This window comes from Anarhichas minor, unplaced genomic scaffold (genome assembly GCF_050575085.1).
Source record: "Anarhichas minor isolate MPS153535 unplaced genomic scaffold, ASM5057508v1 ptg000027l, whole genome shotgun sequence".
Lineage (NCBI taxonomy): Eukaryota > Metazoa > Chordata > Actinopteri > Perciformes > Anarhichadidae > Anarhichas > Anarhichas minor.
In genome coordinates, this window is record NW_027466473.1 from 23,470,733 (window position 1) to 23,496,825 (window position 26,093).

Here is a 26,093-nt window from a genome sequence, read left to right on the forward strand (position 1 = left end):
ACAGCAGCGAGGAGACGCTAACGCAGGCTAGCTGCTGCCATTGGCTTTCATTAGGAGAGCTAACAGGGCTAACACCCTTTTTAAATGAAACTGAAGGGGAGGTGGAGAGTTGTTTTTTCTGCGGCCACACAATCAATGGAAAAGGTCAACGGAGTTTATTGTTTTTTCGGGAGATTGGCTCGGCAATGACAACTCACAAACTCCAAAATCCAAACCAGTAGATAATGTATTGCTCTGCGTCATGATAACGATACACTTTGTAGAGGGGAGGACACTTTGATTTTATTTATTTAAGTTTCTTTTATTTCTATATGCAAATTGCATTTAAGTGTTTGCTCTATGTATTCATAAACTATAGAATTAATCCAAGATATTCAACCAAGTCTGGAACTGTTTCAGGTAAATAGCTCAACAGGTGAGGGGCCACGGCCTCTGTTTGAAGTTACTGTTTTCATAAAGAGACGCAAAGCGACCACAGAGAGACACAAAGCGACCACAGAGAGACACAAAGCGACCACAGAGAGACACAAAGCGACCACAGAGAGACACAAAGCGACCACAAAGAGACGCAAAGCGACCACAAAGAGACATAAAGCGACCACAAAGAGACGCAAAGCGACCACAAAGAGACGCAAAGCGACCACAAAGAGACACAAAGCGACCACAAAGAGACACAAAGCGACCACAAAGAGACATAAAGCGACCACAAAGAGACGCAAAGCGACCACAAAGAGACATAAAGCGACCACAAAGAGACGCAAAGCGACCACAAAGAGACGCAAAGCGACCACAAAGAGACACAAAGCGACCACAGAGAGACACAAAGCGACCACAAAGAGACGCAAAGCGACCACAAAGAGACATAAAGCGACCACAAAGAGACGCAAAGCGACCACAAAGAGACGCAAAGCGACCACAAAGAGACACAAAGCGACCACAAAGAGACACAAAGCGACCACAAAGAGACATAAAGCGACCACAAAGAGACGCAAAGCGACCACAAAGAGACGCAAAGCGACCACAAAGAGACGCAAAGCGACCACAAAGAGACGCAAAGCGACCACAAAGAGACATAAAGCGACCACAAAGAGACACCAAAAGTCAACAAAGAGATGCAAAACTATATAATATTTATGTATCAGCTGACTGATACATTGGAGTTGAGGACATCATTGACTACATACAGACACACATTCAAGTATTTTTATACACAATGTCTTTTTATAGCACCTGAAGTCTCAGACGTATTACTTAAAATCTCTGAGAATATTCAAGTTTTCTCTCATAAATGTTTGTTATAAATGACTGAAAGTTTCTGCAAAGCTGCAAGTCTTAAAATAACAAATTCTCTGATTCCTGAATTAGCACATTATATGCAACATTTTGTGCCTCTAAAATGTCAGTTTATGACAACACTGGATCTAAAACACCTTCAGAATCCGCTGTTATTTGCTATGTTATTTATTTTCGTTGATCGTTTGTTGAGCTGGACAGAAGAACTGACTGATAATAATGTGCATAAAGTGCAACATCAAGCTGAAGCTTTGGGTGGTCAGAGAACACCTGCCGACAGGACAGAAGCTCCTGATTGGCTGATTCTAAAAAAACACACAACACATCTTATATTTCAGAGAAAAGGCAGAATTATGTCAGCGTGTTCTCATGGGGGGTTGGGGAGTTGGGGGAGGGGTCTGGTGGAGCCCTATGTGTGTGTGTTGTGGCATGGTGTGGTTTGGGTTAGTGAAGGGTGGGGGCTGGGTGGAGTACTATTGCGTAAGGGATCATTAAGCAGAGGGTGTGTGTGTGTGTGTGTTGACCACACCTCTGTGGCTGAGGGGTGTGGAGTTTCCTGTCCAGAGATACAGTCTCCAGGAAGCTGGTCGTCCTGGTATTCGCTCCTCTGGGAGCCGACAAACACTTAAACGCCTCTCGTCCTCAACGTAATATTAGCTCCTTTTTAGTTTCTGAGTTCTTTGCATTGTCACAAACGAAAACGCTGACACGACTAAAGTGAAAATATAAAACAAAGAAACAGTCGGCCAGACACTAATTGGGTTTTAATTATCGATTTATTTACCTTTTAAGTACATAGATTGTTTTTGTGTTGATTGAATGAGTGATTAACTGACTAATTATTTTGTATAAAGTTTTCTGACAACTTTGGACAACAGTTGGTTTTCCCATTGTGCCTTAAACAAGGGCTGGCAAATATATATATAGATATATATATATATCTATATATATATATATATATATATATCTACCAATATTATATCATGATATGAAATTAGACCTCGTCTTAGGTGTTGGATAAGCAATATGGCATAAATGTTCTTTTCCTGGTTTTAAAGGCTGCATTACAGTAAAATGATGACCAGAGTGTTCTAGCCGTCAACCCGACACTATCGTCGCAATATCGTTATCAAGCTACTTGGTCAAAAATATCGTGGTATTTGATTTCCTCCATATCGCCCAGCACTACTTTTCTCATATGAACTCTGGACAACACCGCAGTCACGCTGCCGGTTCATGATTTTAATCATAAACAACAATGCTTCTCTCTGTTCCTTGAATTTGTTTGGCAATTTCTGGCGTCTTCCTTCACCGACAGATGTTCTTGAATGTCGTCATCTTGTAAATGACTCTTCTTCTTCACCCTTCAATGTTTGTTTACTTCCAGTTTTTCGCCAGCTGCACAATAGAAACTACATCAACACGCCCACTCGCTCACAATCGGACATCACAAGAAGTCTGTTTAATGTCCCCAATGATCTGGACGATTGCGTTCTCACATGCAGCTCCTCAAGGTAACGTCGGGTTGCAGCGCACGTGTTTAAGGGTTTCATGACAATCACACGTACACGTCTGGTCCCCTGATGACTGGTCTGATAACAGTCCCACATTGAGCAGTGAGAGGAGTTCAAGAGCAGCTTGCCAGGTCGGTTTTTTGAGAAGTTGAGAACAGGTGGAGAACAAAAAAGGCTTTTTTAGCGAAATACTTCCGGCCTTTCTTCAATATCTCTTGTTTTACACACCTTTATTTCATCTCATCTCTCCATCATTCTTCTGCTTTCTCTTTCAAACTCTCACACTTGACTCCCTCCCCCTCTCTGTCGCCCCCTCTCTCTCACCCCCTCTCTCTCTCTGTCTCTCTCCCTCTCCCCCCTCTCTCTCTCTCTCTGTCTCTCTCCCTCTCCCCCTCTCTCTCACCCCCTCTCTCTCTCTGTCTCTCTCCCTCTCCCCCCCTCTCTCTCTCTCTCTCTCTGTCTCTCTCCCTCTCCCCCCCCTCTCTCTCTCTCTCTCTCTCTCTCTCCCTCTCTCTCTCTCTCTGTCTCTCTCCCTCTCCCCCCTCTCTCTCTCTCTCTGTCTCTCTCCCTCTCCCCCCCCCTCTCTCTCTCTCTCTCTCTCTGTCTCTGTCTCTCTCCCCCCCTCTCTCTCTCTCTCTCTCTCTCTCTCTCTCTCTGTCTCTCTCTCTCTGTGTCTCTCTCTCTCCCTGTCTCCCCCTCTCTCCCCCTCTCTCTCTCCCCCTCTCTCTCTGTCTCTCTCTCCCTGTCTCCCCCTCTCTCCCCCTCTCTCTCTCCCCCTCTCTCTCTGTCTCTCTCTCTCTGTCTCTCTCTCTGTGTGTCTCTCTCTCTCCCTGTCTCCCCCTCTCTCTCTGTCTCTCTCTCTCTCTCTCTCGCCCTAATAGGATATGTCGAGGGAGGCTCTGCTTCCGCTCGCCCCGTCACCATGGCAACCGCGGCTCTGGCGGGAGTTGCCGAAAAGACTGTGTAGCCTGACCCCTCCCCTCCCTCCTTCCTCACTCCTCCTCTTCCTCCTCCACCTTTCCAAACCAGCCTCTCTCTCTCTCCCCCCCCTCTCTCTCTCTTTCTAACTCGCTGCTTCAGCCAAAGGCGAACACACACACACACACACACACACACACACACACACACACACACACACACACACAGAATACCTGCCAGCACAACACAGTGAATAGGCCTGTAATCTCTCTCTCTCTCTCTGTCTCTCTCTGTCTCTCTCTCTCGTATATACACACAAATACACAATGATGCCCCTGTGCATGTGCAAGTGTGTAAGTGTGTGTGTGTGTGTGTGTGTGTAAGTGTGTGTGTGTGTAACTGATGTATGCACATAAACAAGTCAGTTGTCCTCCAGTAAACAGGAGCACTCATGCACAAAGACAGGCCACAGCACACACACACAGTCACACTCATGAACACACACTCTATTACTCTCCGTGTGTGTGTGTGTGTGTGTGTGAGAGAGAGAGAGAGAGAGAGCATGAGACATGAGAGGTTAGAGGCCTATTTGCTGTGCTTTTGCCAGGAGGGCTTTGCTAGCATGAGTGTGAGTCAGTGTGTGTGTGTGTGTGTGTGTGTGTGTGTGTGTGTGTGTTGAGCATTGAATCCATTCAAAGGACAGCACATTCACAATTTTCGGATGCAGAGAGAGATGTGTGTGTGTCTGTGTGTGTGTGTCTGTGTGTGTGTGTTTTGGGGGGGTGTAGATGAATGCAGTGCAGATACTGGACTGATGCAGCTCCCTCTGCTGGTGCAACATGATGATGTCATTGTTGGCAGCCCACTTCCTGCAGAGTGGAGCTTCCAGGAAGCTAAAAAAACCAGCAGCTCTGATTGGGCCAGAAAGGACTCCGTCTGCGTTCAAAGTGACAAACTAAGGTCCTGCGTACTGTAAATGAACCATTAAGTAGGATTTCATGAGCAGTGTGCTGAAGCGATTGGACGATCTTCAGGCGTTGTTTGATGAAGTGACCACTGGACTGTTTGTAGCGCCCATTTCAAAACTCAAAAGAATCGACTGAAGTTCTGCAAAGTTCGGTCGGGATCACAACCGTTTCAGAGGACGAGGTGTTTCAGTTGAACCAGTGGCCGTGTTATCTGTGGCCATGAACATGAACACAGATGTTTGTGTGTACCATCACCATCGTGAATGACTTCATCACGCTTTCAACGAAAAGTTTCTCCTCATATGTTTCTGCGTTTTTCCTGCTGTCCAGCAACACGTGTCAACTTCCTCCCGTTACATTCATACGGTCCTTTCAAAATAAACTTCTGTCTTCACATGAAACTCAGTTGGTTTTAGGCAACAAAACTACTTGGTTAAGTTCAGGAAAAGATCGTTGTTTTGGGTTAAAATACCTACGGAAGTGGCGTCACTGAAGTACGCAAGTTACGTGACAAAAACATCGACTTCTTGTTTCACACGAAGAAGGAAACGCCGTCTTCTGGCTGAACGTTGTAGGTATACCAACCTGAGCGGCCACATTCATACTTTTATTATTTCAAAGCCATTCAATTGTAGCTTCCTCATCAAAACTCTTCCTGTTAACAGACCTGTTTAGTCTGTTCAGCTCCAGGATGTTGTTAAACCGAGTGTGGCGAGATAAATCCACCGTGTTTCCTGAGGGGCCGCGGGTGCCAACGCCGTCTGCAACCAACCTCAGTGGTGTCGAAAGTTTCACTGCCAGGACGGCTGAGCCCAGAGCTGAAACAATAGACGAGTCAACTGATTCTTTTCATCGGTGGTTTTGTTTTTTCACTCTATTTTAAAGAATGACAACAGTTGTGATTTTGTGAAAGGCTTTCCTCTGAAATGTTGTTTTTTTGGGCGATGATTTCTTCACAGCCGTTAGTTTATGACATTACATCTAAAGTTTGCAGCACTTTGTTAGCGACCTGCATGACGAGCCGTCAACTCTGTCACACTGATTTGACCCGTGACGTGACTCCCTTTCTCCCCCTTTCACTCCCTTTCTCCCCCTTTCACTCCCTTTCTCCCACTTTCACTCCTTTTCTCCCCCTTTCTCCCTCGTTTCACTGCTGGATGCAACAAGTTCAGGCTCATTCTTATCAGGAAGGAAATAAATCAGTTAAAGTTAAGAGAGAAGTTCTTCGGATTCCAACAATACATAGACAGCATAATCCTCACAATACATGAATGAGACATAATGGTTCACAGGAGGATCTTCTGTCAGTTATGAGGACATAAGTGTGTGAGGCTATGGGGCGTTGCAGCACAGACAGACAGGTTTTAAACAAGTCCAGTTATGTAAACCACTTGTGGTGAAACAAAGGTGAAGAGTAACATGTTCCTAATCCACATGGAAATAAGGACTAAAGCAAAGTGCTTATTGTACTGTACGTAGCCTAGAATGAGGACATGTGACACCTCCTTATTTCTTTGTTAATGGGCTTTATCTCTATTGTTATGGTCGCTCTTCTGAGCCGCTTGTTTGTCTGAAGGCTAATCCTGTCGCCTATAATGTGTTTTTACACGTCAGACTATTTTCAATTGGAGCTCCTCCTAGTGGGAGGATATTTGGCGTTTTTTGAAACCGTTTGCGTCCGACCGCGTACAGGTGAGAAAATGATCCAAGGAGCCCCTCGTCACCGTTACACAGACTAAAGCTTGGGTTTGATATATGTGTTGAAATTCTCACTTCCTCCCGGCAGCAGGCAATACATCAAATCCTCAAACATCTGGTGTGTGAGTCTTAAGGTGGATTTGTCCTTTAATTGGGGGAAGTTATGTGTTCATGCAAAGTGCTGCACAGCTGCAGATAAAACTCTGTTTGCTTTTAGGTTAGAGCGAGGGGGGGGGGGGGGCGCAAGTTACTAAGCGCCCAGGAAACCTACACTGGTGACTGCTATTAGGTAACATTAGGCTGAGAGTCAGGTGGCTGAACCAGGGAGAGACGGACAGGACGGGGACAGTTTGGGGTTTCCTTAGGTGGGTCAGGCTCTAAGGGGGGGGGGGGGGGGGGGGGGGTGCTGGGCGGGGCTGCGTGCTTCTCAGTTAACATCTCCCCCAGCTGTTGTTTTTGCCCTCTGTCTTCATTATATCGTCCATGGCGGCCTTCACACTCCTACACGTGGGATGTTAGTCCATTAAGAACATGCACATACAAATCCAGCACTCGTGTTTCTCCCTCAAACAAACAAAAAACAACAGAATGAAGCATTGATCACAGATGACATTGACATATACACACTCCCAGCTACTCAATACCAAAAGGTGCCTCTCTGTTCCGTCCTTTGATCCTTCTCTTCACCTCCCACTGTATCCTTCTCTTCTTCCATCCTTCCTTCCAGCAGTTCATGAAATAGACACGAAATGCAATCTCTTAGTTTTGTGTTTCTTTTCATGTCACTCAGGATGAAAATAATGCCGATGGGAAGTCAACTAGGACCCTTATTCGTGGTGGACGCACAGATTAAATGCATCCATGTGACTCAGCAACAGTCAGAGCACGTGACGTACTTCATAATATCCAAAAAGACGAGTGTTGGTGGGCGGAGGGGAGGTGGACGGCTCCAACAAACAAGACTGTCAAAGAAAAGTGGTTTTGTTGCCCAAACCAAACTGTTCGTGACAGTTTTAAACCTAACTGTTGGTTTTGTGGCATAAGCTAACTGATCGTGGTTTCGCGTGTGTTCGTGGTTTTTGTCGGTGGAATCCAGTGTTTCAGTCTTGTGTGTGTTGAGGCCATGTGGAGGTGCAGCAAAGGTTGCGTTACCAAATCTGTTGCTGGTTTCCTCTGGCACCATCTGGTCAGTCACTTTAACCTCTTCTCCCCCAAATGCCCAGCAACTAAAAGTCAGTTTTGCATGCATTCTGTTTGGAGGAGTATTTGACTGACAATGGGTTAAAAAGGCGTTTTCTGTCCATTCATTCAAACGCTGAAAAGGCTACCGAGGCGTCTTAACTCTCTGTTTCACTCCTCGTCTTGATATTCGCAGCAACACAGCAGTAGAAAGTCCTTCCTCAGGAGGAGGAGGAGGAGGAGGAGGAGGAGGAGGAGGGACTCTCTGTGAGGCGGAACTACAGCCCATAAAGTGAAACTGTACCTGGTTGTGGTTTGTGTAGATAACGTAATAAGTGATCTATTGTATCAACTGTAGAGACGTTTGACGTCTGTTTTTAAGGGCGATCTCTGAGGAAGCAGAGTGTAACACGATATGGAAGAGTTGTATCTTGTATGAGATTTCTCATAAAGTTACCATTAGAGAATGCCTCATTTGCATATTCAAACATAACATTTCAGAAAACTTGTAATACAAAAACTAATTGTCTTGATATAAGTATTCAACTGGGAAGGTTTCATGGTGAAATCTGTTCCTTCATTTTGAACCTGTAATTTCTCAATGGGAGTTTGCTGATGGTTTGTAGCGGTTGCCTCCACCACGTTTGCGAGGCGAAGACTGGGTGACCCATTTTATGGCGGTAGCAGTTGAACTGAGAAGGGGGGGGGGGGGCGTCTGTGGCTCGGCGAGGTTTTTTTCTTTCTCTTCGTGTTGCATCCAGACACGTTGACTTTATGGTTTTACGGTTCCTGGCAGATTGTTGTGGTTCCTTCAGTTATTTTATGGCCCCTTTTGTCCTCGACTCACGGGAGTGAACAGGTGAGGATGTTCTGTCAAGTGAAGTTCAGTTTCTGGTCTTTTGTGTGGAGACGACGCGGAGACAGAGTCTTTGTGTTCACATTCAAATCAGGATTGGTGAAAGAGAAAGAGCTCCACTGTGTCTGATCACACAACACACTTTGGTCAATCTTAATGAAAGCTCATCGATTCTCAGATTTGGGCTCTTTTTTTTTTTTTTTTGGTCTCGAAAACATGTTTAAGGAAAAACTCTTCAGACAAAGACAATGTTTTTCACGCACTGGTCAATTTAGAGATTGTGGTCTATTTAGCTTCCACACACGTAGAAAGATTTATTTCACTACTTTGTCTGTTTGTGTCTGTAGATTTCTCCTAAATCCACCAAAAGTTACCGTTACATAATGCCTCATTTGCATATTTAAAGATGTCATGTCAGAAAAACACAAAACATAATTGTCTCAGTAATGAACTGGTGAAGTTTCATGGTGATATCTATTAGTTAAATGTTTTCATCATATTCTGAAGAGTGTCAAGGAAAGTTTAGTTTTTAATTCCCTTTAATCAGAAAGTTTCCCTTTTTCCTCGTTCTGTCTCTCAGATCAGCTTTCCTTACATCCTCTCCTCCTCTTTTGGGATTTTTTGCAAAGAGTTGTGGGTCTAATCTGAGCAAAACCGTGGAAAGAGAGAGAGAGAGAGAGAGAGAGGGAGAGAGAGAGAGAGAGAGAGAGAGAGAGAGAAAAAACAGGAGAGGGAGTGGGTGGAAAATGAAAATCCGATGAGGGACAAGAGGGCGAGGTGGGAAGACATGAGGGTGTGGCTGTTGTGAGGAGCGAGAGATGCTGGGGGGGGGGGGGAGAGAGAAAAGGTGAGAAGTGGTTGTGAGAGAGAGAGAGAGAGAGAATAAAGGGAGGAAGAGGAGGGTGATGGAAAGATGAACTGGGTGGGGAAGGAGTGGAAAAACATGGAGTCAGCTGATAGCTCCCAGTTTCCTTGGCAACGCTAGGCCTTTCTCTCTCTCTCTCTCTCTCTCTCTCTCTCTCTCTCTCCTCATCCGCTCCCTCACTTCTTTCACACTTCATTTTTTTTTGGCTGTCTCTATAATCACGTTACGGCCTTGCTTCCTTTTTTACGCCTGCTGATCCTCGTCTCCTCGTTCGTTCGTCTCCTCTCTCTGCCCCCCCCCCCTCTCTCTCTCTGCCCCCCCCCCCCTCTCCCCTTTCCCTCACCCATTTGTCGAGCTCCTTAAAATTCCTCCTCACCGGTTTCTGTATGTGTTTGTTTGCTCTGTGTCGTCTCTCCTTTCCTTTCCTTTAACTCCTCCTTACCTCAACCCAGTGTGCTGCAGGTTGTTCCTCTCAAAGATAAGTTGCATTAGAAGCACACGTCGGGGAGTTCTTGGACACGAGAAGTGTCAGAATAACGAGACCTCGACAACAAAGGTGGTCCGTCTCCTAATCAGTCCTCCTAAAACATGCACATCCTGCTGTAAGCTGCTGATTTGCATGTGTAACGATTGCAGACTGGTGTTTACCAACCTTTATATTTATATATATAAATACATCCGGGCCTCCAGCTGAACTGTGTGACCCAATAAAAGGGCGTAGCGGAGCCTCCCTCCCTCCCTCCCTCCCTCCCTCCCTCCTCACCCAGAGCTGGACGGACTCCAACTCCTGGACCTCCCTCTCTCACTCCATTTCTACCGTCTCTCTTTCACTTCTCCCCTTTCTTTTACTCTCGCTCTCTTAATCAGTACCAGTCTCTCTCCATACCCGTCCAGCCCTTCTCTCCCTCTCCCTCCCTCTCTCTCTTCTCTCCCCCACCTCCTCCCCCCGGAGTCCCACACAGCAGCCATTGTTCGCGGTGCGTTCCAGCTACATGGCAGCTGAGCCCTGGGTGGCTGGAGAGGCGAGGAGGAGGCTGAGGAAAACTAGGGCGTCGTGTGAAAAAGACCTGATGCAAGTTATCTGAAAGCATCTGAAGATCAGTTTGCAAACTTTACAAACTGATCTTCAGTTCAAAGATATTCAGCATGTTGAGTCGTACTTTATTAATGCTCAATATTCCTCAACAGAGAAACACAGGAATCTCACGGATGATTTAACAATATGATTATTGCTGTTTCTGAGACTCTAAAATACTACAATACCCATGAGCCTCAGCAGTGCAGTGAGGTGAAATCAGAGCGGTAGCGAATTCAGAATGTTAGCCGAGTGTCTGATCAGACGAGGTGTGATCTGCAGCTTTCTCTGTTCTGAGCTCCCAAATGCATTCTGGGAGTTGTAGTTCACTTCTCTTCCTGAGTTTCAATCAATCAAGTTGTATTTATGTAGACCTTATTGAACTAATCAAATGTAATTCAAAGTGCTTTACAAATGATCGACGATATGAAAACAAGAAGGAGACATTGATCGATCAAAAAATTAAATAAAATAGAAATGAATACTAAAACTGATGTAATGATAAACAATATAGATAAAACACGACATAAAAGCCAGACTCAATAGATGGATTTTTAGTTTCTGTTTCAAAATATAAATTTTTCCAGCTGGAACGGCTGAAAGCAGCGTCACCAGATGTTTTTGTTTTTGTTTGACTTTATATGAATATATACGAATATGCGTTGCCATTGAATCTATTGCCAGTCTGGTGAGTGAAGGCAGAGACGGATGTGCTGCTGTGTCTTCCTTGTCAGAGCTCGATCTCACCGCACGAGAGAGAGATAATGAATTCATTGGTGTTTTGGAGGATTGTGTGGCTCCTGCTGGCTTCCCAAACAATCGAGCAGCATGCGTTTCTTTTGGCACGCTTCACTTAACCGTGATTACATCAGTCTAATGAATACGTCAGTTTGCAAATGAAATGCTGTCCTCTAAGAATGAGAATAAAGAGTTACCATCCACTTCCTGCAACGTATCCTCATACATGACATCTTACAATAAGTTACTTCTCATTTTTCGTGTCCGCTTGTGCATAACTCAGTGAGGTTTAGGCAACAAACCCACTTAGTTCGGTTCAGGAAAAGATGTCGTTTGGGTTGAAATAACTACCAAAGTGCCGTTACTGAAGGTTGCAAGTTACGTCGTCATTTCTTGGGATTTCTACGAATTACTGCGCGTTCTTTACTGTCGGTACGACTGCTGGATGAGACCAGAGTTTCAGAGTATCAGAATGATGTCATTGCTCTTTTAGAGACTTTTCTCTCCTGAGATGGTTTGAATATTTGTCCTTTTGCTTTCTAAACGTCTCTTATTGTTCCTCCTCCAGCGGGCCGGCGTCGGTGACGACTGCTCGCAGCCGACAGACCTGAAGGTGAAGACGGAGCCGGTTTGCAAGACGGAGCCGTCCTCGCCGGAGCCGTGCCCGACCGAGGACCAGACCGAGCCCGTCGACCTGTCGCTCAACAAGCCCCGCCCCTCTTCGCTCCCCGCCTCCACAACGGCCATCACAGTCAACCCCGCGCCCAGCGGGATCATGACCCAGTCCGGCCTGTCGACCATATCGCTCCCCTCTGCGATGCAGGCCATAAGCTCCATGGTAACGACTAGCTACCTCCACTGCTACGCTGAACTTTGAGAGGGTGAAGGCCACTAATCACATCCTTCCTCTTCCCCTCCAGGTCCTCTCTCCGGGCTCCATCTTGGCCACTCAGGGCGCCGGGGGCCAGCAGATCCTCCACGTCATCCACACGATCCCCTCGGTCACCATGCCCAGCAAGGTGGGCCAGCTCCAGACCATCCCCGTGGTGGTGCAGTCGCTGCCCGTCGTCTACACCACCATGTCTACCGACGGTGTCGCCACGGCGGCCATCACAGTGCCGCTCATAGGGAGCGACGGGCGCTCAGAAGGATCCAGTGAGTGGCGCCATGAAAACCTCCAGAATGCTGTAGGATTCCTCATTATGAAGAATCATAGCTGGCAGACTGGGCTTTGATATTTATGCTCCATGTGGCAAACTGTGGCATTGAATTGTGGGTAAATTGGCCCCCGTTCGTTATCGTTAGTACCAGCTGTGCACAGGGCCAAGAGAATATAGTTTTAAAAGAATTACACACACACACACACACACAATGGAATCGTCTAGTCAGCATTGATGAAGAGGATGAAGAGGCAGCAGGGAAGTCACGTTCTGAGACAGAATAAAAGTACCACTGAGCTCTAACTTTACTTCTCTTGTAGAGTGATGACACGTCTCCCTCTGTGACCCACAGTTCAAGCTGCTTATAGATAATATTTAAAAATACATTTTCCACGAGAGGTCGACTCTTGTGCGTCCAGGATGTACGTTATATGTATTGTGTGTCCTTGACGTGCTGCTTCATGGTGCCGCTCATGTGTCGGATGTACTTCTTATGATTTGCTCCTAGTACTGCTTTTACTACTACTTCAAGTATAATGAGTTGTAGATGTACAATGCACGGGCCATCAGTCAGGAAAAGGAAGGTTTCATTTCAATCTCTCTACCGTTGCCGCCATTGTTCCTCCACAGGTCTGTCGCTCTCTCACTCCGTCATTTACCAGTTTTATTAAAGTGGCTTTATGTAACAAAGAGGTAACGTTGGGGAAACCCAGAAATAAATCCTCCTTCTGTAAAGAATAGATGGACAGAAATATTTAGGAATGGAAACTTCAGAACCACTCTTAGTGATTCTGCTCACTAATTCAACATCTGTATGTTGGTGAATTGAGATTTCTATTGATAAAAATAAGACATGTTTCAGACGACACAAGCCTTCTTGTTTGGGAGCGAGGCAGAAATGAGGAACATTTGAAGCAGTTGTGTTTCCTGGTACGACCTGTAAGTCAGGCTGCGTTGTTGTTGTTGCAGCACTAAGCTGTGCGCTGTCTGGGAGCACAGTGTGTGTCTCCAGGGACAGTTGCGTGTTTGTGGTTCGTGATGTGTTCGACTTGCCGTCTCGTCTTCGTCGTTGTGGAAAGGCGGATGATTGATGCTCCCTTCTAAATGAGGAAACTCGTAGAAATGTTACACATGTTGCAGTAAAAATGTTCCTGACTGACGTCTGTCAGTGGCTCAACAGCTGATTCAAGTCTTGATGTCTCTTAAATAGTTACTGAGTAACTGCTGATCCATCGTGTGAGAAGAGGTGATCGATACTAAAGACCCAGTGATGCTGTCATCGGTGGGGAGCGCCTTAAACACCAGCCGATTGGCGTTAAGCAGCGGTGCGAGGGTTAAATGAGGTGGAATCCATCCCTGAGTAAACATCAGGGGAAGCTCCACGTTTGCTCTGGCAAGCTGGCAAAAACGGGCCTCCGCCCCTTTTTGAAAAACTGCAGGAAAGTCCGTCTGTGAAGTGAGTTTAGTTCGGCTCTGATCCAAACTAACGAGTGGAAGAATGTCCAGCACACAAACCGACCCGTCGCTGTTTGACCTCGTCAGCGCGTGGCGTTCAAAACACGTCGGGGGTTCTTGTGTCACAGAGCGTTGTTAGGATCTACACTTTTGACTTTCTTCACTTTGTCTTGAATTACTTTATTTCCCAGCATGCATTTCAAAAATAGTCGGGATGAGAATGTGTTCGGGTGGAAGTGTAAATGTGCTGGTTTGGACCGGTGTATTTATAGCAGTTCAAGTGCAGTTATCACCGTGAAACTTCACCAGTTCATCACTGACGTTAAGACACATATTTTTGAGATTACAAGTTTTATTAGATGTTGTGTTTGAATATGCAAATGAGGCATTATCTAATGGTAACGTTTGGTGAATTTAGGATAAACCTACAGACACAAAGAGTCTGAGTATCAGCAGGTGTAACAGTGAGAGTGACTAACAGCAGGCTGAAGAGCAGCTCGTCTCAGTAACCACACCCAACAGCGCTGACGCACCTCCGCACCAACAACAACATCTTCATCCGCTGCAATCCACCGTCTGCTCTTTAAGAAAAGGACGATTCCGCGCTTGTTTATGTAGATTTCATCGCCATTCGTTATTGGATTTGATGACAGCGTGAAACAGGAGCAGTGAGACGATTAGACGTAGACGTAGATGTAGAAGTAGATGTAGAAGTAAGGCCTCATACAATTCATTTTAGTGTTGCGGTGTTCCCAGATCTCAGAAAGTGACGAGTCATCCTCTAAAGTTGGTAGTCGGTCTGTATCTGTTACACCAAGGGAAACCAAACAGATCTCACGCATACAGCGCCTCGCAGTATTCATCGTTGACTCTTTCCCCTCACAGGGATCATTTCTCCCCTAAAGTGATATGATCTAATATCTAGTCTTGCGATCAGCGCCAGGTGGATTCTGAAGGTTCAGTTTCCGCCTTTTCTCACGTTGACATCCCGTTTTGTCGGTGCATTTCTTAGCTTCTGAGCTCGTGCAGAGAGTAAAGATGTGAGTGAGGGGGGTGAATGAGTGAGGGGGGGAGAAACAGGAACTTCGGTACTTTAAAGCGAACGAGCAGCTGACATTCGCCGTTCATGTGGAGTTGTGTGGGAGGAACAAGGAGGAGCTGGATAGGTAGACACAGAATGGAGGTGGGGGTGAGGAAGGATGAGGAGGAGGAGGAGGAGAGAGTGCAGGGGTCGAGAGGAGAGGAGACGGGGGGGGGGGGGGGGTACTAATTGTCTCCAGAGACAAAGACCACTTCTTTTGCTGTGTGACCCTCTCCATACCAACTCTCACAAACACACACACACACACACACACACACAGAGAGAGAGAGAGACTCCACCCAAATTCCCTGCATCACCCCTCCAACAGCCCCCCCCCCCCCCGCTCTCTCCAGGCTGTGGGGACTTTGAACAGTGTGGCTGCCACATTCCTGCAGAGAGACCGAGAGGAGGAGGAGGAGGAGGGGGGGGGCACTTTTGATTTCATTCATTATGTTTTTAGACCAAATAATGATCCTCGGATCAATAACTGTTGATTATTACACGTTATTACACGTGTCCGGACTCCAGAACAACAGATATTGTAATGACCAATATCAAACAATATATGATCCAGTTTCCCCTCAGATGTGATATAATAGAAGCACTTAAAGACTCTGCTGATCATTCTCAGGGGGTGACCTCGTTCACACTCACGCTGTCATTTGATCCATAAAGCGATTGATTAGAGCAGCTTTCATTATCCCGGTGTGGGATCCTCTGATCTAGTGGGACAAGAGGCCGCGCTCCCTCTGCACGTTAGCAGACGTGAAGTGGACAATCATTTAAAGTTTACCCAGCATTCAACAGAAGATATCTTGAGCAGTTACTCTCATGGTTTAAAAAGCGAGACCACATCTTCAAGTCTTCCTCTGAATTTGGGAGTGTTTGTGAAAGACTGAACAACCAGCAGAGGAGCTTCTGATGTCCTCCAGAGAGTTCTCTTTCACATCGTCTACGAGTCCTGCAGAATGTTTTTATTAACATCTGTTCACTTCCGTCTTCTTCTGGCTTCGAATGAAACATGTTCAGTATTTCTGAGAAAGAGGAGACGTGCAGAGAATTCCAGCACGAGGTACGGCCACAAATATGAGCCATCAACTCTGCAGCCTAGCCGGCCACACCTAACACCACACACACCTAACACCACACACACCTAACACCACACACACCTAACACCACACACACACACACACCTAACACCACACACCTAACACCACACACACCTAACACCACCACCACCACCACCAACACACACACCACCACCACCACACACCCACCACACACACCACACCACACCCCCTAACCACACACACCCTAACCACACCACCACCACACCACACCCAACACCCACACACCACACCACACCACACCAACACCACACCCACCACACCACACACACCCACCACCACCCCACACCTAACACCACACACACCAACCCACCCACACCACACCACACACCCTAACACCACACACACCTACACCACACACACCTAACCCCACACACACCTACCACCACACCACCACACCACCCACCACCCCACACCCACACCACACACACCACACCACCACCCACACCACACCCACACCACACACACCTAACCACACACACCTAACCACACACACCTAACACCACACACACCTACCACACACACCTACCACACACACCTAACACCACACACACCTAACACCACACACACCTAACACCACACACACCTAACACCACACACACCTAACACCACACACACCTAACCACACACACCTAACACCACACACACCTAACACCACACACACCTAACCACACACACCTAACCACACACACCTAACACCACACACACCTAACACCACACACACCTAACCACACACACCTAACACCACACACACCTAACACCACACACACCTAACCACACACACCTAACACCACACACACCTAACACCACACACACCTAACACCACACACACCTAACACCACACACACCTAACACCACACACACCTAACCACACACACACCTAACACCACACACACACCTAACACCACACACACCTAACACCACACACACCTAACCACACACACACCTAACACCACACACACCTAACACCACACACACCTAACCACACACACACCTAACACCACACACACCTAACACCACACACACACCTAACACCACACACACCTAACACCACACACACCTAACACCACACACACCTAACACCACACACACACCTAACACCACACACACCTAACCACACACACCTAACACCACACACACCTAACACCACACACACACCTAACACCACACACACCTAACACACCTAACCACACACACACACACACACACAACCACACACACACCTAACCACACACACACACACACACACAACCACACACACACCTAACACCACACACACCTAACACCACACACACACCTAACACCACACACACACCTAACACCACACACACACCTAACACCACACACACACCTAACACCACACACACACACACACAACCACACGCACACACACACACACAACCCCACACACACACACACAACCACACAACCCCACACACACACACACACAACCACACACACACACACACAACCACACACACACACACACACACAACCACACACACACACAACCACAACCACAGACCTAACCACACACACACACACAACCACAACCACAGACCTAACCACACACACACACACAACCACACACACACACACACACACACAACCACACACACACACACACACACACAACCACACACACACACACACACACAACCACACACACACACACACACACACACACACAACCACACACACACACACACACACAACCACACACACACACAACCACACACACAACCACACACACACACACACACACACACAACCACACACACACACACACACACAACCACACACACACACACACACGCACACACACAGACCTAACCACACACACACACACGCACACACACACAGACCTAACCACACACACAGACACAGACACAGACACACACACACACAAACACACACACACAGACCTAACCACACACACAGACACAGACACAGACACACACACACACAAACACACACACACAGACCTAACCACACACACAGACACACACACACACAAACACACACACACAGACCTAACCACACACACAGACCTAACCACACACACACACAGACCTAACCACACACACACACACACACACAACCACACACACACACAGACCTAACCACACACACACACACACGGAGCAAGGCTTCGTCTTGCTATCGGATGCTGGAATCCAGGCATCTCTGTTAAGAAGCTTTCACCCCCTGCTGTTTCCTCCCCTCGTCTTCTTCCTCTATTCTCTCACTTCTTCCTTTTTCCTAATTCCATTCACTGGTTCATCTCTTTTCTCATGCTCAATATTTCAAATCTTTGTATTTTCCCTATCCTTCTATTTGACCCTCTCTTCTGTCCGTCCTCTCTGCAGTTCGCATTAAGCCAGGTTCAACGTCTCCGGTGGAGTATCAGAGCGACAGCGATGCGGAGAGCGGCACGGAGTCCGGATCGGCCTCCCTCAGCGCCCAGAGCCTCGACGCCGGGTGAGTGGCAGCATTAGAGCATGTGGAGCTGCATCATTATGATGATGATACATCTTATTTGTTTAGCACCTTTCATGCAAGAAATGCTGCACAAAGTGCGTTACAATAAAAGAAGATGGACGTTGAAATAACACAAACAGAAATAAATTAAAAATAAAACCTTAAGTGGAGGTTATTTGAGACGTGTTAAACTCAGCTGATATTCGGTACTTAGGCGTCTGAGGCCAGAAGCAAACACAGATCCTTCCAATTTCCCGCCCGACACAAATTCAGGTCTTGATTACAACACAATTAGCATTTTTCAGCCATGTCTGTAAACTCACTACAAACCGTATCTGTGTGTGATAAAGCCCGAAAACTGCCCCAGAAAGAGTTTGGTTGAAGACCCACATTGGTTGGTATCAACCAAATAACAGACCACAGCTGTATCCTGCAGCTTTATGCAGTTCCACACACGGGCAGACGTTGGCAGTAATGTGCAGAAACACAGTGGCATTAAAAGAGCAGAAGAAGAAGACTGCTAGTTGTTGTTTGACAACAGGCAGCTTTGTGGGGCTCGGATTCAACGTGCATCCAGACTTTGTAGTTGTTCAGCCTCTTTCTGTTCTTGTTTTGTGTATCTTTGTGGTCGTCTCGTGTCTCTCTGCGGTCGTCTCGTGTCTCTCTGCGGTCGTCTCGTGTCTCTCTGTGGTCATTTTGAGTTTCTTCTTTTGAGATGAAGACATGGGGCCCCCTGACACTCTGGGCCCCTTGCTGTGTGGCCGGTAGGCTCGTTCAGTAATCCATTCATGCCTCTGAGTGACGCACAGACATCAGACTGGTATCCAATTTGTCATCTTACTCCCAGAAAAAAAGGCAGATAAGCCTTTTTCCACAAAAAAAACAATTATTAACAATATTGCTTGTTTGTAAGAAAACAGCTCAGTTGAACCATGTGTGACGTCATCTCAGTGTGAAGTGCATGATAGGAGTCGACAGCAGAGAGAGAGGCACTAATGCGCAGCAGGGTTTATGGGAAATGCGGTCTTTGTGTGGATCACCTCCCTCCCCTGCAGCCCAATTACATTACTGCAGCGCTGCCATGACTGGACACTTATATAACCTTATATAACCCACACTGGAGACACCCGGGACGTATCACAGAGACACGGGTGTGTGTGTGTGTGTGTTTGTTTATTAGTAAATCAGGGCAGAGCTGCTACCACACCCAGTAGGCGAGGCCACCTGGCTGCAAACTGAAATCCAGGGTGTGGACATCAACGGTTAGCCTGCTGCTGTAATCGTGTGTGTGTGTGTGTGCGTGTGATAGAGAGATACATACTCAGAGAGAGAGAGAGACAATGTCAAATAGAAACAAAGTATGTTTGTGAGTATTTGTTCTTTGTGAGGAAGATTGTTTGTGTGTGTGTGTGTGTGTGTTGCTGGGCAGGGTTTTCCCAGGACTGGGGTGTAAACATGGTTTCGTAATGCAGTTTGCCGTCACACCTCCTTGTAAAATGCTATGAAGGCTTGTTTTTATTAATGTAAAATCAACTTTAAATAAGGAATTAAATCACAGAAGAGAAAACTCAGAATATGAATTTAATGTGAGAGAGAGAGAGAGAGAGAGAGAGAGAGAGAGAGAGAGAGAGAGAGAGAGAGAGAGAGAGAGAGAGAGAGAGAGAGAGAGAGAGAGAGAATGACATGAAGAGAGACGAATGGATGGATTTAGTTCAGATTTTCTCTTTTGTTGCTTTGAGGAAAGAAGGGAATAAAAAACGGGTGAGAGATGAAGGAATTAAAGAGAGAGAGAAGTGCTGAGGTGGAAGCTGTTGTGTTGAACGTAACTCTCTGACGCCCCCCAGTGGCCCCCAAACGTCACTTTCAAATACACCTGACGGGAGTCGTGTTTGTTCTGTGGTGCAACAATGAGACACAGTGCAGTCATGTGACCGGTTACACCTGCTTCAATGTACGAATGCTGAACTACAGGCTGACTTTGTATTGAATCAAAGCATATTTACATAATATGGACACAATGACACAAAGATGAACTCTGGGAGGAAAGAAGTGCAAAGAAAGAATGACTGAACTAAGTCTGATTAGAAAATATTTGCAGATAAACACATAATAAGAATAAACCTTTCTGATAAAGACCACTTCAGTTTGGTTTGTAGCTAATTGTGACCAACGTAAATATACGGAAGAGACATTTATCTAAACTAAACTAAACTTCTAAATGTAGTTGTTAGTAATTAAACATCTCAAACTATTTCCTGCACTGCTATGAAAGTATTAAAGTGTGATTGTCCCAAAAGCTCACAGAGATGCTTTCTGTCTTCACATGTTCTCGGCTTCACTCCTGTTTCCTTTTGCCTCCTTCAGGTCGGTCATGGACCTGGAGCCCGTCGATCCAGATTCTCCAGACATCAAGAGGAGGCGGATCCACATGTGTGACTACGAAGGCTGTAAAAAGGTTTACACCAAGAGTTCCCACCTCAAAGCCCACCGGAGGATACACACAGGTGAGACCGACGGCACAGGAAGACACATTTAAAACAGGTTTAAAGGAGCAGCTCACCCTCATTACTGACTGACCAACCATCACGTGAGAGTGAAGGGATCCACTGGTAGAGTAGTTTTACATCCAGTCAAGGTTTGTATTGTGATGCAAAACTTGGAAAAGTCAAAAATAAATAAACCCAGAAAGTTTTGTAAAATTCCGTTAAGATTTCCTCCCGGAGAATCACTCGTGCATTTTTGTTTCCACCAGCATCCCAACGTTCCTCCTCCCTCCCTTCCTCCTTTCCTCTCCCCTTAACTCGTCTCCTTGTCTCCTGCTTCCTCCAGGAGAGAAACCCTACCACTGCACCTGGGAGGGCTGCACCTGGCGCTTCGCCCGCTCCGACGAGCTCACCCGGCATTTCCGCAAGCACACGGGAATCAAACCTTTCCGCTGCACTGAGTGCGACCGCTCCTTCTCCCGGTCCGACCACCTCTCCCTGCACCGCCGCCGCCACGTCATGATGTGAACTCTCACCCAACAACCTCCGCTCCCAAGCCAACCTCTGACCCCTTCAAATCCCTCACAGCACATCTTGTACCAGTGTCCCCCCCCCCCCCCCCATGAGCCTCACCTCCTGCAGCAGATATAAAAGGACACCGTACCTCCTTCATCCTCCTCCTCCTCCTCTTCTTCATCTTGAAACTGCAGGAATATCAGGAATGTGTGTGTGTGTGTGTGTGTGTGTGTGTGTGTGCGCGCGCAGTAGAGGTTTGGGGATTTTTACCGTGTGTGTTTCAACACATCATCATCATCATCATCATCATCACCGTCCATCCAACAGATTTGTTGGACCCATCTCGCCACAAGAACCTTCTCCAGGAACAAGACCTTTGCCTTTCTCTCCGACCCTTCTCACTTTGAACTGTGGCAACATGATCTAACCCTAACCCTGAACCTAACATGGTCTATATACACATGGTCTATATCGGGAGCCATCTGATCAAAGAATAGTTAAATAAGACAACGAAAGGTTTGATACGCGGTCGTGCTGTGGACACATTTCGGTTGGTACCAAAACCAAAAAAAAGTATTAAAATTCAGTTCCCATCTCTAATCCTCGACCCAGAGCTCCTGAGCCCAAAATAAAAATGCTGGTGCTCAGTTGGACGTTCTCTCCATCCATCAGTCCACCAGCGAGCACTCTTTAGTTCCTGTTTTATAAAAAAGGATCTAAAACAAAGCAAAACTTTTGGAGATGTTTCTTGAAGGTGAAGGCTCCCCGTCAGTGTGTGTGTGTGTGTGTGTGTGTGTGTGTGTGTGTGTGTGTGTGAGGTGAGCCTCTCTCAGCAGCTGAAGTGACGTCAAACAGATATTTCCTGTCTGAGGCTGACCCCCCCCCCCCCTCTTTCTCCTGGTACAGGGAGCTACAAGACTGTGAACTTTATAAAGATTACTTTTGTTCTAATTGTATCAATCAAACTATTGTTGTTTGCGTGCCCCCCCCCCCCCGCACACACCTTCCCGATCGCTCTTCGATTACAGTATTTGCTTTGTTTGCGTCGTTTTATCAAATATGGCCTTCAGTCTTCTTTTCCTCCGTCCTCCTCCACCAGGTGTGTCTCTCTTAACAACATGGCATCCTTTAAAACCCCTCTGTTGTGTTGTGAGGCTGTGAAAAAGACAAGACGACACAAATAGTTTGAGATTACAAGTAAAAACTCTCACGCAGGGAATTAGGGGAGCTTTTCTGTGTGTGTGTGTGTTTTTGTTTGTGTGTGTGTGTGTGTGTGTGTGTGTGTGTGTGTGTGTGTGTGTGTGTGTGTGTATGTATGTTTTGAGACAAACACATGATCAGAATTTAAGATTTTTACGAGTGTGTGTTCCGGGCACTTGTTGTTTTACCTCTTGCCCGTCGAGCCTTAATGAAGTCAATCTGTGAGGGCCAAACCAGAACCACAGACCGACGGCGCTTTGGCCCCCGAAGAGCCGAGAGCCTTGCTCTCTGTAGAAAGGACTTCTAGTGTTTCCAAACCCAAAGCAGGAAGTTAAACCGTGCTACGTGTTGGCACATTTTAATCTGGAGACAGAAATCTGCTGCATTGCTTTATTTTATTCTAAAAACCAGCAGATTTAAAGCTTTTAGACTGTTTGCCAAGAACAGAAGAGAAAGAATAATACAGAAAGTGAAGGAAATGATGGAAATGTGGTTTAAATATTGTCTCATGGCCGTCTGTCGGTGGTTCTGGGAGAAGAACCAGGCACTGTGTGTGTCGGGTCACGGGGAAACGTAAGCACTCTCCTCACTAGCCGGGGGGGGGGGGGGGGTACATTCTCTTTCAGCTGAGTTTGTTTTTAAAGGCCTCAACAAACTACTTCCTGATGAAGTTGTTTTGTTGTCTTAAACCTCAACAGCACTCCCCTTCATGTCTCTCCTGAGCTGAAAGATGCCTTCAGGTGGACCAGAGTTGACCCTCTGACCCAAACGGGTCCACGTCTTCAGTGGCCTGAACTTGAATATGCAACATAACGCAGACCTCGCTCCTCTGAACTCAGCAGTAGAGCCCGACAGCTGCTGGTATGCAGCTCACAAAAGAAGTGTAGAAGCCTGGACAGAACCGCCACCTCAGAGCTGTGGACCGGGAGCTCAAAACTAAAATGGAGGGGGCCGAGTGCGTGGTCACAAAGCTGAAATCCTTTTTGTTTAAATCTTGCGACACCGTTCGGAGTCCCCGTTGTCGTCATTTCAGAAGCTAGAAAGCGAGAGCGGCCTCATCGCTGAGATGGAGGTGCAGGTTCTGTGAGCTGAGTGCACGGCGTCAGCTTTTACTCCGTGCACTGCAAGAAACAAAAAGACCCCCAAAGTCACTGAATCTGGTTTTGGGGATTATTAAATAAGAAGTTTTTTTCATTATTCATAATCTGAACTAACTTGAGTGACTTGTTTGGAGGGATTTAGCTCTTTGTTTTTGCAGAGCAGAGCAAAGTCCCCCTCTCTCTTACCCCCCCCCCCCCCCCCTCGCTTCAACTAAAACAGAAACATCGTTACTAAGCACATCTTTCTAGAAGAGTTTATGCATTTGATTGCAATTTTCTTTCTTTTGTAAACTGTTGATAAAGACATTAAGGACAATGACAAATAACTAAGATAGATCCATGTACATACATGTATATAATCAAAACGTGCAGAGTAAATGTAACGGGTGAATTTCTATTTTTAACACTGACTAGATAATGTGAAAATCCTTTTCTTTCTTCCTCCTCTGTTGGTTTGATGAAATGTTCCATCGTGTGTCGTTTTCTTTTCAAATCTAATAAGACATTTGTTTCGTAGTTTCTTAAAAACAAAAAAAGAATTGGTCCCACTTGTGTTGTGCACACGTGTTGCATGGAGAGTAGCCTTCCTGTGTTCTACTAGTGACGTTGGTGAGCATGTCGGTGTGTTTGAGACTGTGGGGGGGGGGGGGGGGGGGGGGATTATTAATTAAGGACCCGCTTATTATTAAAAACAGAGCTTCACACTTCTGCACTAGACCTCATTTAAAATATCACAACAAAAGCAGTGAAATGTGAGATTTAGTGGATTTTGGGTGAGAAAAAAATTCAGGTCAGAAAAAAAATATGTTTGTGGTTATTTTGGATTTGATTGTCGGTTTTAAACTCATCTTTTCTAAACTTATCCAAACTGTTCATAGAGTGCTGCAGGAACGAGTCCTAACACCAGGAAGTGAGTCAGCAGTTTGTACACTTCAGACGTCTGAAATAAAGTCTGTGTTTGAACACAAGCTTTAGTTCTCCGATTATAAAACAGGTCAGTGAACGCCCCTCTGGTGTTTGTCTGACACAGAGATTATTTTATGCAATAATCCAAAATCCAATGAAGGAATCCCATTGGCTGTGTGTGTGTGTGGGGGGGGCAGTGATGCTGACTTCCTGGTCCCTGCAGCTCTCTATTGTTTTCTTACTAGAAACGGGAAACGACCCACTACAGTCTTCACCAATCCAGTTTCCACAATTAAACATCTCAATGATGTTCAGACATTGCAGGAAGTCAAAACACAGAATGTTCAACAATGTTTGCATCCCTTGTTTACCCCACGTAGCACACCTTTGGGTCCTCGTGTACCTGTCCTTGATAATCGCTTTACAAGCACACTGATCAGCAGCAGACATGTGCTATTTTCTACAGAGACACTGAGTTGTTCCACCTCAGAGTCTGTGTCGGTGTTGCAGGGAGACCGATGCATGTGTTTATTCCTGCTTCCTGTCTTTAGTTTTCTGTGCGAGCTTGTTTTCCTCCTCGGTATTCTTCTAAATGTTCTGTTCTTGTGCAAAGCGGGAATGTTGATCTGCGAACAGACGGTGAAACATTTGATCCTCGCGAGAGCTCGACGGGACGTCTGTGTGCCTCGACTCACCTCTGCAAATCACAAACTTTAGGTATTTTCTATTGAATGCAGTAACTTATGGGCCAGTACTATATTTACTCAGTGCAATGCAGTCATCATTATAATAATACAATTATTAATAATATTTTTTGTTTTGTTTTTTGTATTTGTACAGAACAAATGTGTAAAGATCAGTGAGGAAAACGTGAGCTTTTTGATACTGTGACTCGGTGTTTAAAAGTCAGTTCTCCCTGTACAGTTGTGATTATTTGACCCCTCCCCCTTCTTTTATAGAATAAAACATGTTTTTGGTGCAATTTAACGCTGTTTCTGTGTTCTTTATTATGAATGAATGCTTCCTGTCAGGATCCAGTTCATCATCGTGGAGGAGCTCCTGGCAATAAATCCATCTTTTTAGATTTATTTTGTTTTACAGTGTGAATAAAACACGTTTTTCTGAGAAGGAAGAATTACAGATTTGTTGAAATAAATGTGGAACCTTGAACCAGTGTCGTCTCACGCACAACACTGGTGAGTAGAGATGTCCTCCAGGAGAGGGAGCACCGGGACAGAGGAGCAGCACAACCGATGGAACCTCACCAGAGCGGACAAAAAGACACGAACGTCACACTCAAGACGCAGAAATATCTAAATAATAATAACAAATAAAATAAAAATAAAAATATGAAATGCTAATAATAAAAAATACTCATACAAATATAATAATCATAATAACTAGCTCATTTAAAATGCTATTTATTCTCTTAAAGCGTTACTGACCTTATGTTAACAAAAAGAAACTTAGGCTCCTTTAT

General features: G+C 46.0%; 1 protein-coding gene across 2 annotated transcripts in view; it reads left to right on the plus strand.

Moving 5' to 3' along the window:
• klf8 (Kruppel like factor 8) overlaps positions 1 to 25,600 on the plus strand; it is a 56,440-nt gene extending 30,840 nt beyond the window's left edge. For both annotated transcript variants that reach the window (XM_076102621.1, XM_076102620.1), the window contains 5 exons: positions 11,673 to 11,942; positions 12,025 to 12,259; positions 18,297 to 18,408; positions 20,773 to 20,912; positions 21,238 to 25,600. In XM_076102621.1, the coding sequence (XP_075958736.1) occupies positions 11,673 to 11,942; positions 12,025 to 12,259; positions 18,297 to 18,408; positions 20,773 to 20,912; positions 21,238 to 21,419 (939 nt within the window). In that variant the 3' untranslated portion in view covers positions 21,420 to 25,600. The remainder of the gene's footprint in view (positions 1 to 11,672; positions 11,943 to 12,024; positions 12,260 to 18,296; positions 18,409 to 20,772; positions 20,913 to 21,237) is intronic.
• The last annotated feature ends 493 nt before the right edge of the window (positions 25,601 to 26,093 follow it).